At 36.8% G+C, this 18,924-nt stretch overlaps 1 protein-coding gene and 1 pseudogene across 5 annotated transcripts in view; both read left to right on the top strand.

Moving 5' to 3' along the window:
- Positions 1 to 18,924, top strand: part of SCAPER (S-phase cyclin A associated protein in the ER) — a 518,574-nt gene that overhangs the window by 31,934 nt on the left and 467,716 nt on the right. For all 5 annotated transcript variants that reach the window (XM_042941318.1, XM_042941317.1, XM_042941313.1 and 2 more), the window contains exon 4: positions 6,841 to 6,911. In XM_042941318.1, the coding sequence (XP_042797252.1) occupies positions 6,841 to 6,911 (71 nt within the window). The remainder of the gene's footprint in view (positions 1 to 6,840; positions 6,912 to 18,924) is intronic.
- LOC122221753 lies at positions 15,091 to 16,253 on the top strand (annotated as a pseudogene).

Below are 18,924 nucleotides of genomic sequence, written 5' to 3'. Positions count from 1 at the left end.
TATAGTTTTTGGTGTATAGACTTTTCACATCTTTGGTTAGGTTTCTTCCTGGATATCTTATGGTTTTGGTGCAATTGTAAATGGGATTGAGTCCTTGATTTCTCTTTTTGCTGTTTCATTATTGGTATATAGAAATGCAACCGATTTCTGTACATTGATTTTATATCCTGTGACTTTGCTGAACTCATGGATCAGTCCTACCAGTTTTTTGGTGGAGTCTTTTGGGTTTTTTATATAGACTATCATGTCCTTTGCAAAGAGTGAATGTTTGACTTCCTCCTTGCTGATTTGGATGCCTTTTATTTCTTTGTGTTGTCTGCTGAGGCTGGGATTTCCAACGCTGTGTTGAATAACAGTGGTGAGAGTGGACATCCTTGTCATGTTCCTGACCTTAGGGGAAAAGCTCTCAGTTTTTCCCCATTGAGGATGATATCAGTGGTGGGTTTTGTATATGGCCTTTATGATCTTGATGTGTGATCCTTCTATACCTATTTTTTTGTATAAAAGTTTTTTATCAAGAAAGGATGCTGTATTCTACATCTATTGAGAGGATCATGTGGTTCTTATCCTTTCTTTTATCAATGCAATGTATCACATTGATTAATTTGGAGATATTGAACCAGCTCTGTATCCCAGGAATAAATTCCACTTGATCATGGTGAATGATTCTGTTAATGTATTGTTGGATCCAGTTTCCTAGTATCTTGTTGAGAATTTTTGCATCCATGATCATCAGGGAAATTAGTCTGTACTTTTCCTTTTTAGTGGGATCTTGTCTGGTTTTAGAATCAAGGTAATGGTGGCCTCATAGAACAAGTTTGGAATTTTTCCTTCAATTGCTATTTCTTGGAACAGCAAGGTATTAACTCTTCTTTACATGTTTAGTAGAATTCCCCTGGAAAGCCATCCAGCCCTGGATTCTTGTTTGTTGGTACATTTTTGATCACTGATTCAATTTTTTACTGGTTATGGGTCTGTTCAAATTTTCTATTTCTTTTTGTTTCAATTTTGGTAGTTTATGTGTTTCTAGGAATTTTCCATTTCTTCCAGATTGCCCAGTTTGTTGGCCTATAATTGCTCATACTATTCTCTTAATATTGTTTATAATTTTGCAGTGTTGGTTGTGATCTCTCCTCTTTCATTCATGATTTTATTTATTTGGGTTCTTTTCCATTTTCTTAAAAAAATTTTTTTTTTAGTGTTTATTTTTGAGAGAGAGGGAGAGAGAGGGAGGGAGGGATGGAGGGAGAGAAAGCACGAGCAGGGAGGTGCAGAGAGAGAGAGGGAGACACAGAATCTAAATCAGTCTCAAGGCTCTGAGCTGTCAGCACAGAGCCCGATGTGGGGCTTGAACTCATGGACTGTGAGATCATGATCTGAGCTGAAGTCGGATGCTTAATTTATTGAGCCATCCAGGTGCCCCTCCCTTTTCTTTTTGATCAAAAGGAGGTTTATCAATTTTGCTAATTCTTTCAGAGAACCAACTCCTGGTTTCATTGATCTGTTCTGTGTTTTTTTTTTTTCTTATTTTTAATTTTGTTGTCATTGATTTCTGCTTTAATCTTTGTTAGTTCCCATCATCTGCTGGTTTGGGGCTTTATTTGCTGTTCTTTTTCCAGCTCTTTTAGGTGTAAGGTCAGGTTATGTATTTGAGACCTTCCTTCTTCAGAAAGGTCTGGATTGCTATGTACTTCCTTCTTATGACTGCCTTTGCTGCATCCCAGAGGTTTTGGGCTGTCATATTTTCATTTTCACTGGCTTCCATGTACTTTTTAATTTTCTCTTTAATTTCTTGGTTAACCTATTCATTCTTTAGTACAATGTTCTTTAATCTCCAAATATTCATGGTCTTTCTAAATTTTTTCTTGTGGTTGATTTTGAATTTCATAGTGCTGTGGTCTGATAGCATGCAAAGTATGATCTTGATCTTTTTGTACTTGTTGAGGGCTGATTTGTGACTCAGTATGTGATCCATTGTGGAGAATATTCCATGTGCACTTGAGAAGAATGTGTATTCTCCTGCTTTAGGATGAAAATTCTGAATATATCTATTAAGTCCATCCAGTCCAGTGTGTCTTTCAGAGCCATTGTTTCCTTGTTGATTTTCTGCCTACATGATCTGTCTTTGCTCTAACTGGGATGTTGAAGTCCCCTTCTATTATGGTATTATTATCAGTGAGTTTCTTTATGTTTGTGATTAATTGATTAATATATTTGGGTTCTACCACATTGGGGTCATAAATATTTATAATTGTTAGATCTTCTTGCTGGGTAGACCCCTTAATTACCATATAATGCCCTTCTTCATCTCTTGTTACAGTCTTTATTTTAAAATCTAGTTTGTTTGATGTAAGTATAATTACTCCAGCTTTCTTCTTGATGACTATTTGCATGATAGATGGTTCTCCATCCCCTTGCTTTCAATCTGCAGGTGTCTTTAGGTCTAAATGAGTCTCCTGTAAGCAGCATATAGACGGGTCTCATTTTCTTATCCACTGATACCCTGTCTTTTGAGTGAAATGTTTAGTCCATTGACATTTAGAGTGAGTACTGAAAGATATGAGTTTAGTGACATTGTGTTGCTTGTAGAGGGTGTTTCTGGTGATGTTCTGTGGTTGTTTCTAGTCTTTGTTGCTTTTGGTCTTTTTGTTTTCTTTTGTCTTCTCTCCAATCAAAGGGTTCCCCTTAACATTTCTTGCAGGGCTGGTTTAGTGGTCATGAACTCCTTTAGTTTTTGTTTGGGAAACTCTTTATTTCTCCTTCTATTTTGAATGACAGCCTTACTGGATAAAGAATTCTTGGCTGCACATTTTTCTGGTTTAGCACTTTGAATATATTCTGCTACTCCTTTCTGGCCTGCCAAGTTTCTGTGGATAGGTCTGCTGCGAATCTGATTTGTCTTCCTTTATAGGTTAAGAACATTTTTGCCTTGCTGCTTACATGATTCTTTTCTCATCTGTGTATTTTGTGAATTTGACTACGATATGCCTTGGTGATGGTCGGTTTTTGTTGAATCTAATGGGAGTTTCCTGGTTTTTTGGATTTTGATGTCTACGTTCTTCTCTAGAGTAGGAAAGTTTTCTGCTTAAATTCACTCACATACACCTTCTGCCCCTTTTTCTCTCTTTTCATCTTCTGAGACTCCTATGATTCGAATGTTATCCCTTTTTAATAAGTCACAGAATTCTCCAAGTCTTGTATCGTGATCTTTTGCTCTGTTTGCCTCCTCTTTTCTGCTTCATTATTCTCTTTATCTTCTAAATCACTGATTTGCTGCTCTGCCTCATCCATCCTTGCCATCGTGGCATACATTTGAGATTGCATCTCGGTTATAGCACTTGTAATTTCATCCTGACTAGATTTTATTTCTTTAAATCTCTGCAGGAAGGGATTCTATGCATTTGTCAACCCCAGCTAATATTCTTATTATTGTGCTCATAAATTCTAGCTCAGACATCTTGCTTATATCTGTGTTGATTAAGCCCCTGGCTGTCATTTCTTCCTCCTCTTTCTTTTGGGGGTAAATTCCTTTGTTTTGTCATTTTGGAAGAAGAAAAAAATAAAGTGAAAAATAAAAATGAAAAAATCAAAAATCAAAAATCAAATAAAGGAAGCTAGATCCTAGGTGTGTTTTTAGTCTGCTTGTTGAAGGAATCTTGATAGAGAAAAAAGGGAAAGAAAAGAAAAATAAGACATTTAAAAATTTTAAAAAATAGATAAAATAGAATAAAGTGATATAAAGAAAATGAAATAGAAGAAAAATTAAAAAAAAGTAAATGTAAAGTAGAAAAAATAAAAATAAATTTTTCTCTTTTTGTGTCCACTAAAGAGAATGAAACGAAAGAATGAAAAAAAAACCAATTTAATCAAAAACAGAAGCAAAAAAAACGAATGCAAAACAGCAAACAGAATGAAACCTAATGAAGTTGCATCCAGTTTCCCCTAGAACTGAAACTTTGAAGCCCTGTATAGTCCATCTGTTCACTAAGTATGCGATGTGACTTCTGCTGGTCTTCTAGTGGATGTGCTTGGAGGGCGCAGTTGGGTGGGGCTTGGTGTAACAGCTCTATTCTCCACTAGGTTTCACTGCTTAGCTTACTGTGGTTGTCAGTGTTGTGCGCAAATGTGTGCGGAGAGTGGAAATGGCTTCACCGAGTCCCTAGTCTCTGGCACAGGAATGTTGCACTTTCGCCAGTTCACAATCAAGCACCCCTCCTTTGTCTCAGGCCTCTGTCCACCTTCAGCCTCTACCCTCTGCGTGTCCCAAGCTGTCCGCCTGCCAGGCAGCACCTCCCTCCAGAATTTTATATCAGATGAGGTTGTGTTTCAAATCCTCACACTTCAGAGACCCCCCCCCCCCCCCCCCGGCTTGGACCCGTGCTGACTCCCTGTGGGAGGTTCTTGCTGAGCAATGGCTGGGTGCGGGATTGCCCCTGAAAATGTTCATGCGATCACACAGCAGAAGAGGGTCAGAGATTATGTCAAGTCACAACACAGCTGTTACTGGGTTTCACCACACTGTGGTGTCTTTGTCCCAATACCAGCAAACATGGCTGCCCTCTGGGGTCTGCTGGGACCTTTGCCTGTTGGCAGGCCTTGTGGCCTCTACCAAATGCACTCCAAGCAGGGGAATCGCTTCTCCTGGGGTGGCACATGGACCCCTTAGATCCCTCTGCCTGCTCCTGGGAATCTACACTCCTTATTTCTTCACCAGAGCACCAGGCACTGAGTTTCAGAACTTTAGACTCTGGGCTCCACTGTTTATATAATCCTGATGGTATTGAAACCCTCTCCTTTCTTCCTGTCAGTGGTTTTGGGGAACAGATTTCTTGCTCAGTCCCCTGCAAGTGTTTTCACTCTTTCTCTCTCTTTCTCTCCAGCTACTTGCAGGGGAGTGTTTTTCCTGCACTCTCCTCATGTGCTGCACACTCCCCCTTTCTCTGTCTTCTCTCTGCAAAAACAGTTTCCTACCCTCCATGGCTTTTCTCTTCCCTAGTTCACCTCTCTGCAGTGTGTATCCGCTGAGTTCTGTAGCTCAAGTTATGCAGATTGTTGTGTTAACCCTTAGGTCAATTTCCGAGGTGTTCAAAATGGTTTGATGTTGATCTAGCTGAATTTCAGGGACAAGCCAAGCTCAGGGTCTCCATGCTGCTCTGCCATCTTAACTTTTCCCCTCTGTATTAGCCAAAATTTTCATAAGGAAGCTTACTGTTACGTTTTTAAATTATTTGATAGAGAATATATATTAACATTATTTACTATAAAAGTTATAACATAAAACCTAAGATTGTCTTATGGTTGTTATATATGATTAACAAAATTTTATTTTCCCATTTCCATGGGTTATTTTATTATATAAATCTGAGGTTTATTAAAGTTTCTTCTAGTCAAAAAACATAAAACTAAAGAAAATACAACAGTGAATCACATCTCTGTATATAACCTGATTTTGCATGTAAGTGCGTAAGAAATTGGCCAGTACAATTTTAAAGCTTCATTCATGCTTACTTCAAAATAACAGAACTATGAGCACAGAGAATCAGAACTTTCTGAATTTCTAAATAATGATGACAAAAGAAGAATGTTAACTTCATATTTTTTGAGGATTATTTTATATTGTCAGAACTTTACCAATAATAGGAAAATTTTTATTTTCTTTTTAAAAAAATAGCATCTTGTTCTTATTTATGGCTATAATATATACTCACATATTTCTAAGGATAATAATTCAGTTTTTAATAGTTTTCTTCTTTTATTTGTTTTCTCTGGTACTTGTTCTAAGCTGGTTATTCTACTGGATATTCTAAAAAATCTGCTGGTACCTTGTTCTCTATAATCAAAGGATGAATAATATAAGGACTGTGTAGGTGAGTGTAGTTCTGTGCCTTTATCCCTGGTAGAACATTTGAGGGAGGCCCACTTATGTGTGATTAAATTGTTAACAGGTATTATGGCTCACTTCACTTATACTTCTTTTCAGGGGTCCTGGTCCAAAATTATTTTGCAGAAAGGAAAATCATTCTATTATACATTACAGATAGAATCTTATTCCTGTTTTGTCTTGCTCTCAAGAATAGAGTGATTATAAAACAGTAGTTAGGGGTGCCTGGGTGGCTCAGTCGGTTAAGCATCTGACTTCGGTTCAGGTCATTATCTTGTTTGTGAGTTCGAGCCCTGTGTTGGGCTGTGTGCTGACAGCTCAGAGCCTGGAGCCTGCTTCAGATTCTGTGTCTCCCCTTCTCTCTGCCCCTCCCATGCTCATGTTCTGTCTCTCTCTCTCTCTCTCTCTCTCAGTAATAAATAAATGTTAAAAAAATTTAAAAAACACCAGTAGTTAGTGTCTTTCTAACTACTGGTGAGAAACAGGTGAGAATGATCTTAAATGACGTCAAGAATACAAGGAACTGAAAACTTCTCTTCCCAATGAAACTGTGTATTTCATAAATCAGATAAATTAGTCAAAATACTGAGTTTTTAAATGGTAAAAAATATTCTTGATTTGATTGTTAAAATAAATTTTGAATTCAAAGAAGTATTTTTCAGACCTGTTTATAAGTTGAGGAGTATCACTAACTTGATCTTGTTTTTAAATTACTGGAATATCTGACTTATTTAAGAAGTTGATTTATTCCTGTTCTGAGAAAGCCATTCAATAAAATCAGTTTCTGGTACCATGGAAGTTTTTTTTTTATTATTTTATATTGACCATGTATGGATTGTACTGTTCTGTGGTCTCTAGAAGGAGATTATATGTTAGACTGTCCAAATGATTTGTGTAGTTCAATTTTGTATTATCCATTTGTTGACTTTTATATTTGTCTGTTTATTCTTGCCTTGAAGGAAAATCTAAATGTCAAACTGGTGGAAAATCAAAGAGGACAATTCAAGGCACACATAAAAATACCAAACAGGTACAGCATATACAACTTTCTACTTGTAGAGTTTTAATTTCATTGAGACAATAAATATTGTGTATTTTGTCTTTATGTAAAAATCATTGTAACATTCTTTAGTTAACAAATGTGTGTATAGTACTGTATACCCAGCTCGTACTAAATACTTTACAAATATAAATTTATTGCTGCTTGTCACAGTCCTTCAATGTTGGCATTATTATCTTTATTTAAAAAATGAGGAAACTGAGGTAGGAATAAGTTCTATAACTTGCTAGTGAGTGACAAAGCCAAGATTTGAACCCATGCCATTAATTTCTAGTTTATGCTCTTAATGCTTCTGCTACACATCCCATATTTGTGAATTCTTTATGATTTTCTTTCTTGGTATGACAGTGTCTTTAGGTTGTAGAATAGTAAGAGTATTGTCTCTAAAAATTTTCACATTGCTTTACTAAAATTTAGAGAATGCAAGCCTACTTTATTTAAAAAATTTTTTTAGCATATGAATAGTTTGCTTTTTAATTCATAGTTATTTTCTCTTAAAGCATAGTTATATATGCTTTTCATATGTATTATTTTGGTTTTGATATTAAATATACCAATATGATTCTGTAAGCCAAAAGGTTCATTCACATAAGGAAAGCAGGAACTTCTAATCAAAATGTCATTGTAAGTTCCTAAGAAAATCCCTGACTCCTCACATACAGTGGTATCAATGATAAAAAAATTAGCTTTAATTAAAAAGATAAAGGATTTTCAAAAATAAGATAACCATCTCTGTGGATCAGAAGTAAAACAAACACATTGACAGGTAGGTGGAGTTGGGGATGTGAACCTAATCAACAAATCTTAGGGGTAAAGGAGGCTGAAATGTCCTGATTATGATGGGAAAACAGATGGAGGATATGGTATAAAATTTTAGGCTTGTGTGGGGTTCTACATTAGAAGCAAAAAAAGCTACAATCTTCCTGGGGTTGTGCCCTGTGAATTGATGTCTGAAGTAGTACAAGGGAGTAGCCTGTGGTTTATGACAGGATCTGTATTCTTGAAGGGTGAGAGTTTTAAGTCCTCAATAAAAGACCTCTGGAAGTGAGATCACTTCCAGAGTGGGCTAGATGATGGTCATCATAACACTAGTACACATGGAGTGAGGGTGAGCAAAGTGAAGAACAAAAATACGAGAAATTCAGACTCAAAATGAACTTGTGATGTAAAATGTCAAAGCACACGAGGAGAATAATGTTATAAAATATAGATAACACATTCTGTGAATGAGGTAATGAAAAGTCATTTTCCTAGAGAAGACTTGCAAATAAATGAGCTTAAATTTCTCAAAGGAAAGAATAACTACAAACAAAAAGGAAAATTCTTAAAGAATACAGATGTATATTAATTTTGAACATTTATGGATGAAAGTGAACCAATTAGAAATCTTATAAATGAAATGTCAATGAAATTAAAAAAACCCCATAATTAATGGAGTAAATGTTGTATTGGACAAAGGGAATTTGTGAATTGGAAGACACTACTGTGGAGAATTTAAAACATGTCTCAGAGACCTAACGAGATGGAAAATAAGAAAGATGGATTCCAGGACTGTTGAAAGTAGAGAATAAATAGTGGGCATTGAATATTTGAAAAGATAATGTTGAAAAATTTTCTCATTTTGAGTTCCCAAGAGCTTCAGAGCATAACTGTAGAGCTGAGCAGGGTAAGTAAAAAGAGATATATTCCTAGCTACATTCTAGGGAGTCTGAAGAATGTTAAGGTTAAGGAAAAAAATCTTTAAAAATACCAGGAAGTTGGGGCTCCTGGGTGGCTCAGTCGGTTAAGTGTCCGACTTCGCCTCAGGTCGTGATCTCGCGGTCTGTGAGTTCGAGCCCCGTGTCGGGCTCTGTGCTGACAGCTCAGAGCCTGGAGCCTGTTTCAGATTCTGTGTCTCCCTCTCTCTCTGACCCTCCCCCATTCATGCTCTGTCTCTCTGTGTCTCAAATAAACGTTAAAAAAAAATTTTTTTTTTAAATAAAAATAAAAATACCAGGAAATAAACAAAACTACAGAGGAATGACAGATTAATAGCCTTATTATGAACAAAAGGACAATGAAGCAATATATTCGAAGTTTTAAGACAAAATTACTTTTAACCCAGAATTCTATGCTCAGCCAAGTGCAACAGTAAAATAAAGCCATTTTTAGATATTTTAGACAAAGACTAAGTGTTTGCCACCCACTGACCCTTAATGAAGGAACTATCAAAGATGAACTTAAAGAAGAAAAGGTAACGTGGAGGAAGGAGCGTGATAAAAAGGTATGTGTAAAATATGTTCGTAAGTCTTACTAACAGTTGATGGTTTGAAAACGCACACAATTAGATTTAGAAAAGTGAACTATAGTTTTAGACAATATTAACATGAAAGCTAGATTGTAGGGAGTTAGAATGGAGTTAGAGTGATAAAATCCTTGTCTTATTTAGGAGGAAGTTTTTGTTAGGAAAATATGAAGTAAATGTGTATGATAAAAAGGCCATCTACTAAAAGCAGCCATGATTTCCAAATAGAGGAAAAGAGGAAGTAAATAAATCAAAGTTTTTCAACCCCGTAAAAGGCAAGAGAAAGAAAAGAAAAATTATGGTAAATAAAAAACACAAAAGATGGTGGTGGATATTAAGCATAAATATATTAGCAAACATAATATATGTAAACTGATTAAATTCACTACTTACAAGTACTGTGTGTTAACTGGTTGTGTCACTGGAGCTGCACAGGTTAAGTTCACCACTTAAAAGGCAGTTGATTGAACTAAATCTCTCATTTCAAATTGAGCTATATGTTGCTTACAAGGGACACATTTAAAACTTCAAGGAAAGAGGGCGCCTGGGTGGCTCAGTTGGTTAAGTGGCCGACTTCAGCTCAGGTCATGATCTCACGGTCCATGAGTTCAAGTCCCACGTCAGGCTCTGTGCTGACAGCTCAGAGCCTGGAGCCTGTTTCAGAGTCTGTGTCTCCCTCTCTCTGACCCTCCCCCATTCATGCTCTGTCTCTCTCTGTCTCAAAAATAAATAAACGTTAAAAAAAAAAATTTCTTTAAAACTTCAAGGAAAGACAAAAAACAAAGGGATAGAAAAAGATCCAGGTAGATACTTGGTATTCTAGATATACTCTAAAGTTAGTATAGCAATACTCAGATCAGTTGGAATTCAACATGAAATGCATTGACAACATAAAGATGGTAGTTGCATAATGGTGAAAAGAATAATCATCTATGGAGTATAAAAATAGTAAATTTTTATGTACCTTACAGCATAAGCTTGAAATAAGTAAAGCCCAAACTAACAGAATTATAGTAGGAAATGTACATTCATAATCATACTAGGAAATATTAATATCTCCTACTCAGAAACTGATAGATCAAGCAGAAAAAAAATAGTAAGGTTACAGAATTAGGAGTACAATTATGTTACATCTCACATAAATAAATATATGTGTGTGTATTGGCACTCAAGAAATAGTGTACACAGAACATATATGCAAAAATTGACCACATAGTAGGTCGTAAGGGTAGTCTCAATAAATAGAAGTCAGAGAAGTCAGAACATGTTCTTTGACTGTAAGTGCAATTAAATTAGAAAAAAAAATGGAAGGGTATTTTAACATCATATACAAAAAATAGATTATTGTTGGACTAAAGCCCAAATGTGAGAACAAAAATTTAAAACTATCTAGAAAGATATTTTTATTACCTTGAAATAGGAGAGACTTTCCTAGATAAGACAAAAAACACAATTCATGCATAAGTTACGTAAAATTAAATTTATATGCTAAAAAACTCAGTTAAACAAAACTAAAGGTAAGACTGGGAGAAGATACTATATATCAAAATTTATAAAGAGCTAAGATTAATCAGAAAAAAACCGTAAAAAATTGTGGGAAACCTGAATAGCTTGTAAACTGAAAAGATGCTTCGTTTTAGTAGTAACCAGGGAAATGCGTCTTGTGAAATCTTGCCACTTTGCCCTCTAGAACTAGGTTCATCATCAGCATATCTTCTGTATTTCACTCTTCTCTTGAACATTCCTTTTACCTTCTTGTTTTAAAACTAAATCCCAACTCACTTGTGAGGATCCTGCTTCCACGGTCTTTAAGTAATAGCTGCAGCACTTCGATCTCTGGTTGTAGAGTTTGGTTAGGTTTTCTGCCTTTCCTTACTGCCATTTCAGACAGTTCTCCCTTCTATCTCCTAAAACTCCCTGGATCTGAAGTGTGTGCTATCAGACTGTACCACCTGCGTTTCCTTCTTGTAGTTGCTGACAGACTTCTAGGTCACTTTTTATTCCTTGAAGATATAATTTCCAGGCTCACTGCAGGCTCTCTACCATCACTGCCATCCTCTCAATTCCTTGCATTTCTTTCTTCCAGCAGTCTTATCTTCTACTCATTTCCATGGTCACACTCTTGCCTTGTCCTTACTGATAACCACTCTTCCTCCAGGATCTCAGTCTCCATCCCTCTTCTACCTGTCATCTTTCTTTCCACCTTACTTCTTCTGATCTCCTGACTCTAATTGTTCTTCAACCCCGTATAATCTGTAATTTATTGATCCTGCTACCCTTTGGCTATCTTTCACTTTCCATATGTCTACACTTCCCTGAAAATCCATCTGAGATTCTATGGTTTGTCTGTCATAATCATTTTCTTGCATACTCTCTTGACTGTCTTACTACCCTGCCCCTTGGCAGTATATGCTTGGCAGGACTGTCCTGTTTAAATCTACCTTTCTGCCTGTTGTGCTCTGTATACCTATGCATTTTGAACATGGGTAGAGAAAAGTATCAATTATGTTGACTAGTCTATTTTTACATTTATGACCGCTAACTTCACACGGATAGTACTGTCCCAAAGTCCTATTGCATGCCCCTAGCTTTTTATGTCAATACAGATCCCAGAGTTATTAAAAGAATAATAAAGGAATACTACAGATAACTCTATATGACACAAATTTGATAACCTAGATGAAATGGACTAAGTCCTTTAAAGGCACACTATCAAAACTCTGTGAAGAGGGGCACCTGGGTGGCTCAGTCAGTTAAGCCTCTGACTTTGGCTAAGGTCATGATTTCATGGTTTGTGAGGTGGAGTCCCGCATCAGGGGCCGACAGCTCTGAGCCTGGAGCTTGCTTAGGATTCTGTGTCTCCCTATCTCTCTGCCCCTCCCCCCTTTGTGCTCTGTCTCTGTCTCTCAAAAATAAACAAACATTTGAAAAAAAAAAAAAACCTCTCTGAAGAAGAAATAGATAATCTTTATAGGCCTAAAGCTATAAAGAAATTGAATCAGTAATTAATAATCTTCCAAAACAGAAAGTGCCAGGCCCCTGTGGATTCATTGTTGAATTCTAAGTATTTAAGGAAGAAATCAAACCAATTCTCTACAGTCTCTTTCAGAGGGTAGAGGCAGAGGGAATAGTTCCTAACTCATTTAATCAGGCCCTAATACCAAAATCAGACAAAAACATTATAAGAAAAGATAACTGCAGACCAATAACTCTCACGAACATAGATGAAAGACAATCCTCCATAAAATATTAGCAAATTGTATCCCACAATATTTGAAAAGAATGATACACTATGACCAAATGGGATTTATCCCAAGGACAAAGCTAGTTCAACACTCGAAAGTAAATAAATGTAATGCATTACATCAGCAGGCTAAAAAGAAAAATCACATTATCATATCAATAGGTGCAGAAAAAACATGTGACAAAACTCAACACTGATTTATGACAAAAATCTTCAGGAAGCTAGGAATAGAGGGGAGTTTCCTGAACTTGATAAAATAAAATCTACAAAAAAACCTACAACTAATGTGATACTTAATGGTGAGAAAGTAGAAGCTTTCCCACTAAGATCAGTTATAAGGCAAGGATGCCCCTTTCACTACTGGTTTTCAACATTATAATGGAAGTTCTCCTAATGCAGTATGACAAGAAAAGGAAATAAAAGGCATACAGCTTGGGAAGGAAGGAATAAAACTGTCTTTGTCCACAGATGATAAGATTATGTAAGAAATCTGAAAGTATCAAGAAAAAACTCCTGGAACTAATAACCCATTAGAGCAGGTTGCAGGGTAGAAGATTAATACACAGAAGTCAGTGGCTTTCCTGTATACCAGTGATGAACAAGTGGAATTTAAAATTAAAAACACAATACCATTTATATTAACACTCCCTTGAATTAAATACGTAAGTATAAATCTAAGAATGTATGTATGGATCTATATGAAAAAAATGATAAAACTCTGATGAAAGAAATCAAAGAACTAAATAAATGGAAAGGCATTCCATGTTCATGAATAGAAAGACTGAATATTGTCAAGATGTCATTTCTTCCCAGCTTTATATGTAGATTCAGTATAATCCTGACAACTTATTTTATAGATACTGACAAACTGGTTCTAAACTGTATGTGGAGTCAACGAAATATTGAAGAAGAACAAAGTTGGAGGACTGACACTACCCAACTTTCAGACTTTCTATAAAATTACAGTAATCAAGGCATGTGTTGTTGGCAAAACAATAGGTAAATGGATCATGGAAGAGAATAGAGAGCCCAGAAATAGGCCCACATAAATAGCTAGCTACTCTTTAACACAAGAGCAAAGGCAATACAATGGAACAAATACGGTTTTTTCAACAAATCATGCTAGACCAACTGGATGGACATCCATATGCAAAAAATGAATCTAGGCAGATACCTTATACCCTTCACAAAGTTAAACCAAAAAATGGATCATAAACCTAAATGTAAAGTGCAAAAACTATAACATTCCTGATAACATAGAAGACCTAAATGACCTTGGGTATGGTGATGAGATTTTAGATATAATATCAAATTTGTGATCCATGAAGGAAATCTTGATAAGCTAGATTTAATTAAAATTAAAGCTTTGCTCTACAAAAGACAATGTCAAGAGAATGAGAAGACAGGCCACAGACTGGGAGAAAATATTTGCAAAAGACACCCTTGTTAAAGGATTGTTATCCAAAATATATGAAGAACTCTTTAAACTCAAATAGTAAGATACAGTGTTATATTAGTTTTAAGTGTACAGTATACTGATTAAACAACACTGTATGTTAACTGCCCTAGAATTAAAATAATAAAAAACCTCAACGATAAGAAAACAAGCAACCTGATTAACAAACAGGCCAGAGGATGTACAGAAGGCAAATCAGCATATGAAAAGATACTCCACATCATATGGCATCAGGGAAATGTAAGTTAAAGCAACAATGAGATGTTACTACACACCCATTAGAATGGCCAAAATTGGGAATACTGATAACACCAGATGCTGGTAAAGATGTGGAATCACAGGAACTCTCATTCATTGCTCATGAGAATGCACACTGGTATAGTCACTTAGGAAGACAGTCTGGCAGTTTATAAATTGCTAGTTTATAAAGTCTTATAAAACTAAACCTACTCTTACCATATAATCGAATAGTCCTGGTCCTTGGTATTTATACAGAGGAGTTGAAAACTTAATGTCCACGCAAAAGTTTGCACATGGATGTTTATAGCAACTTTATTCATAATTGTCAAAACTTGGAAAAAACCAAGATGTCTTTCAGTAGGTGAATGGATAAATAAGCTGTGGTACATCCAGGCAATGGAATGTTATTCAGTAAAAAGAAAAGAGCTATCAAGCTATAAAAAGACATGGAGGGGGGGTGCCTGAGTGGCCTAGTCAGTTAAGCGCCCGACTTAAGCTCAGGTCATGATCTCATGGTTTGTGGGTTTGAGCCCTGTGTCAGCTCTGTGCTGACAGCTCAGACCCTGGAGCCTGCTTCAGATTATGTCTCCCTCTCTCTCTCTCTGCCCCTCCCCCGCTCACACTCTGTCTCTTAAAATGAATGTTAAAAAAAGAAAAAAGTCATGGAGGAACTTTATTATTATTTAAAAAAATTTTTTAAATTGTTTATTTTTGAGAGAGATACAGAGCATGAGCAGGGGAGGGGCAGAGAGAGAGGGTGACACAGAATCTGAAGCAGTCTCTAGGCACTGAGCCGTCAGCACAGAGCCTGACTTGGGGTCTTGAACTCATGAGCTGAGCCATGAGATCATGACCTCAGCTAAAGTTGGAGGCTTAACCGACTGAGCCACCCAGGCACCCTGACATGGAGGAACTTTAAATGCTTACTACCAAGTGAAAGAATCCAACCTCAAAAGGGTACATACAATATGTTTATATGGCATTCTAGAAAAGGCAAAACTGTGGAGACAAGATCAGTGGGGTGGACGCTGCCCAGTAAACATCATTAAAGTCTTCCCCCTCACCACCATTGTGTCTAAGTCAGAGTCTCCCAAAGAGCCTGAACAGCTGTGGAAGCTTTTCATCGGAGGTTTGAGCTTTGAAACAACTGATGAGAATCTGAGGAGCCATTTTGAGCAATGGGGAACGCTTATGGACTGTGTGGTAATGAGAGGTCCAAACACCAAACACTCCAGAGGCTTTGGGTTTACCACGTATGCCACTGTGGAAGAGGTGGATGCAGCCATGAATGCAGAGCCACATAGGGTGGATGGAAGAGTTGTAGAACCAAAGACGGCTGTCTCAAGAGAAGATTCTCAAAGACCTGGTGCCCACTTAACTGTGAAAAAGATTTTTGTCAGTGGCATTAGAGAAGACACTGAAGGTCATCATCTAAGAGATTATTTTGAACAGTATGGGAAAATTGAAGTGATTGAAATCATGACTGACTGAGGCAGTGGTAAAAAAAGGGGCTTTGCTTTTGTAACATTTGATGACCATGACTCTGTAGATAAGATTGTCGTTCAAAAATACCGTACTGTGAATGGCCATAAATGTGAAGTAAGGAAAGCTGTATCTAAGCAAGAGATGGCTGGTGCTTCATTCAGCCAAAGAGGCTGAAGTGGTTCTGGAAACCTTGGTGGTGGTCATGGAGGTGGTTTTGGTGGGAATGACAACAGTGGTCATGGAGGAAACATGAGTGGGCGAGGTGGCTTTGGTGGCAGTTGAGGAGGTGGTAGATATGGTGGCAGTGGAAATGGCTATAATGGATTTGGTAATTTGGTAATGATGGAAGCAACTTTGGAGGTGGTGGAAGCTATAACGATTTTGGCAATTACAGAAATCAGTCTTCAAATTTTGGACACAAGAAAGGAGGAAAGTTTGGAGGCAGAAGCTCTGGCCATTAAATCACGAAGCCAAGGTATCTATGGAGGTTCCAGCAGCAGCAGTGACTATGGCAGTGGCAGAAGGTTTTAATTACTGCCAGGAAACAAAGCTTGGCAGGAGAGGAGAGCCAGAGAAGTGACAGGGAAGCTACAGGTTACAACAGATTTGTGAGCTCAGCCAAGCACAGTGTGGCCGGGTCTAGCTGCTACAAAGAAGACATATTTTAGGCAATACTCATGTGTATGGGCAAAAAAGTTGAGGACCGTATTTGTGACTAATTGTATAACAGGTTATTTTAGTTTCTGTTCTGTAGAAAGTGTAAAGCATTCTAACAAAGGGTTTTAATGTAGATTTTTTTTTTGTATGCATACTGTTGATTGCTAAATGTAATAGTCTGATCATGATGATGAATAAATGTGTCTTAAAAAATAAAAGATCAGTAGTTGCCAGAGGTTCGGGTGTGGAGTTAGGGAGGGGAGAACAGTCAGAGCACAGAAGATTCCAGATACCATACTATGTATGATACTTTAATGATGGATACGTGCCATTATACATTTGTCCAAACCCATAAAATGACCAACACCAAGAGTAAACTGTAAGGTAAACTATAATCTTCGGGCGATTATAATGTGTCAGTGTAGGTACATCAAGAAAATATATGTTGAATTTTATGTGCCCATGTACTTTTCTGCGAATTGGTCCATAGGCATCATTAGAGTATCAGGGGAGTCAATGAGCCCTTCTGAGAGAGATGAGTCAGAAATCTCAATTTCTCCCCTCCTCTTTCACTCTCCTTACCTTTATTCTTCCTCTTTCCCTCAAGAGTCATTGATTAAAACAGTATAATGTCACGGAATTCAGTTGTGTCAAACCTTTCTCACCAATTTAGATTGCTTTGTCTTCTTGAGGATCTTGAAAGCAGCTTACTACAGTGAGCTGTAGTAAGGGGATAATTCTCTGATTTTGAATCTTGGTTTCATTACTTAGTGTGAGACCTTGTGTTCATTTCCTAATTTAGTTAAACCTGAGTTTTCTCTTCTGTAAAATGGAGTTAATAAAGTTACCTATTATATAAAATTGCTTCAAAGATTAAATGAAGTGTAACTGTGTGGAAAGCACTTAGCACAGTGCCTGGCACATAGCAAGTATACCATGAATGTTAGATGCTGCTGCAGTTATTTATTATCATTGCTATTATTTTTATCAGTGGTAAGTAAGAGTCATGTACTTTGGAACTCTATAGTGACTTAATCTCTACAATTTGATTTACCTGTTCCACTCTTTTTCACAAATTTGACAATTTTGCCATTAGTTTATTCCCATTTTTTTCTATGAGCACATTTCTTCTCTTATTCATCTTTCCCACTATAATCATACCTAACATTATTTGGGCACTAATTGTATGCTAGGTGCTATGTGAAATGCTTTATGAACATTGGAGTAGAAGTTGGAAGACTAGGTTCTAGTCCTGGTTCCATCACTCACCCTTTGACCTGCTAAAAAATTCAATCTTTCTGAGCCTCAGTTTTGTTATCTATATAGGAATAATAAATATTTGTCCTGTCTTTACAGTTTGTTGGAATGATTAAATGATAAGTCTTCAAAATCCTTTGATAAAATATAAATAAGCATGCAAGTATAAAGTATTACTATTGTTGCAAAGTTAAACATCAAATTTGCATAGCATATTGCCCTGTAAATGGAATTTTCTAACTGTAGTAGTTTTTTGCCTTACTAGCAACTTTCCTAGTAAAAGCTTCACATAGAGCAATCACAGAGAATAGAAACATCTTAACCTGCAAGCAGTAGTGGCTATTCTACATTGTAAGAAGGGATGGCAAAATGTTTGAATCATATACACATGGTTGCGTGACAAGGTAAATGCATAAATGGGTGAAAATGAGTGAAAGTACTTTTGAGAATTCATAAGATTAGAATCTAAAGTCACAGGAAGCTACTCGCTCTTTGCTGATCAGTGTAGAACAACTTCATGAAGGAGGCACAATTTGGGAAACTTCACAAATTAACTTTAACTTTGGATGGTGTATGGGAAGAGAAGTGAAATGGTCTGGGCTGTATGGTAAAGGGCTGGCAGCACAGGGCCTGCATTACATTACACGCAGTGTAAATGGTAAGCAGTGTTTTTGTGGAGCTCTAATGGGAAGATGGTCTCCTGTGGCTATATGATCTTTGACAAATGAGCCTCTGAACCTCAGTTTTCTGAACTATAAAGTGGAGCTAATAATACATAGTTTATGAATTGTTTGAAGGAGGTTAGAAGATTATGTAAAGTTGCTTTATGATGTTTTGTTGTCCCTGTTATCAGGAGAGTGGACAGAATTGAGCTTGACTTTGGGATAGATGCTAGTTGAATGGGATTTTGAATTTGGTTTAATCCAAGGAAGGGATATTTGCCATAATAATAAAATTATTTACTACTAGGGCCAGAAAGAACTGGGAAAGCAAGTGAGGCAAAGATGTTGTGGATTGTTGATAATCACTTCAAATTTTATTGCTTGAGTATTGAGAATTTGGACCTGGGCTAGGGCTATCACATAAAATGTTTGCTAGTTTTCGTTTGTGAAATCTGGTTGGGGGACTGTGGAGGGAGGGTAAGCAGCTCCATCTCAACCTCCCAAATGCGTATATGTCTGTGTATGTATGTATACTTTATTTGCTTCCTTTTTGGTGTTAAAGATTCTGTGTAAAACAAAGATAGGCTATAAAAGATTTACGAAGTTTAGGAATTGCTGTTATATTGAAGACCAGAGCCTAAAACAAAACAGGAGGGTATTAGCCTGTTTCGGCTACTGTCCACTCTAGAGCTCTTCTA

Source organism: Panthera leo, chromosome B3 (genome assembly GCF_018350215.1).
Source record: "Panthera leo isolate Ple1 chromosome B3, P.leo_Ple1_pat1.1, whole genome shotgun sequence".
NCBI lineage: Eukaryota > Metazoa > Chordata > Mammalia > Carnivora > Felidae > Panthera > Panthera leo.
Note: the sequence above shows the minus strand (reverse complement) of the source record. Positions and strands in the feature narration are given on the sequence as shown.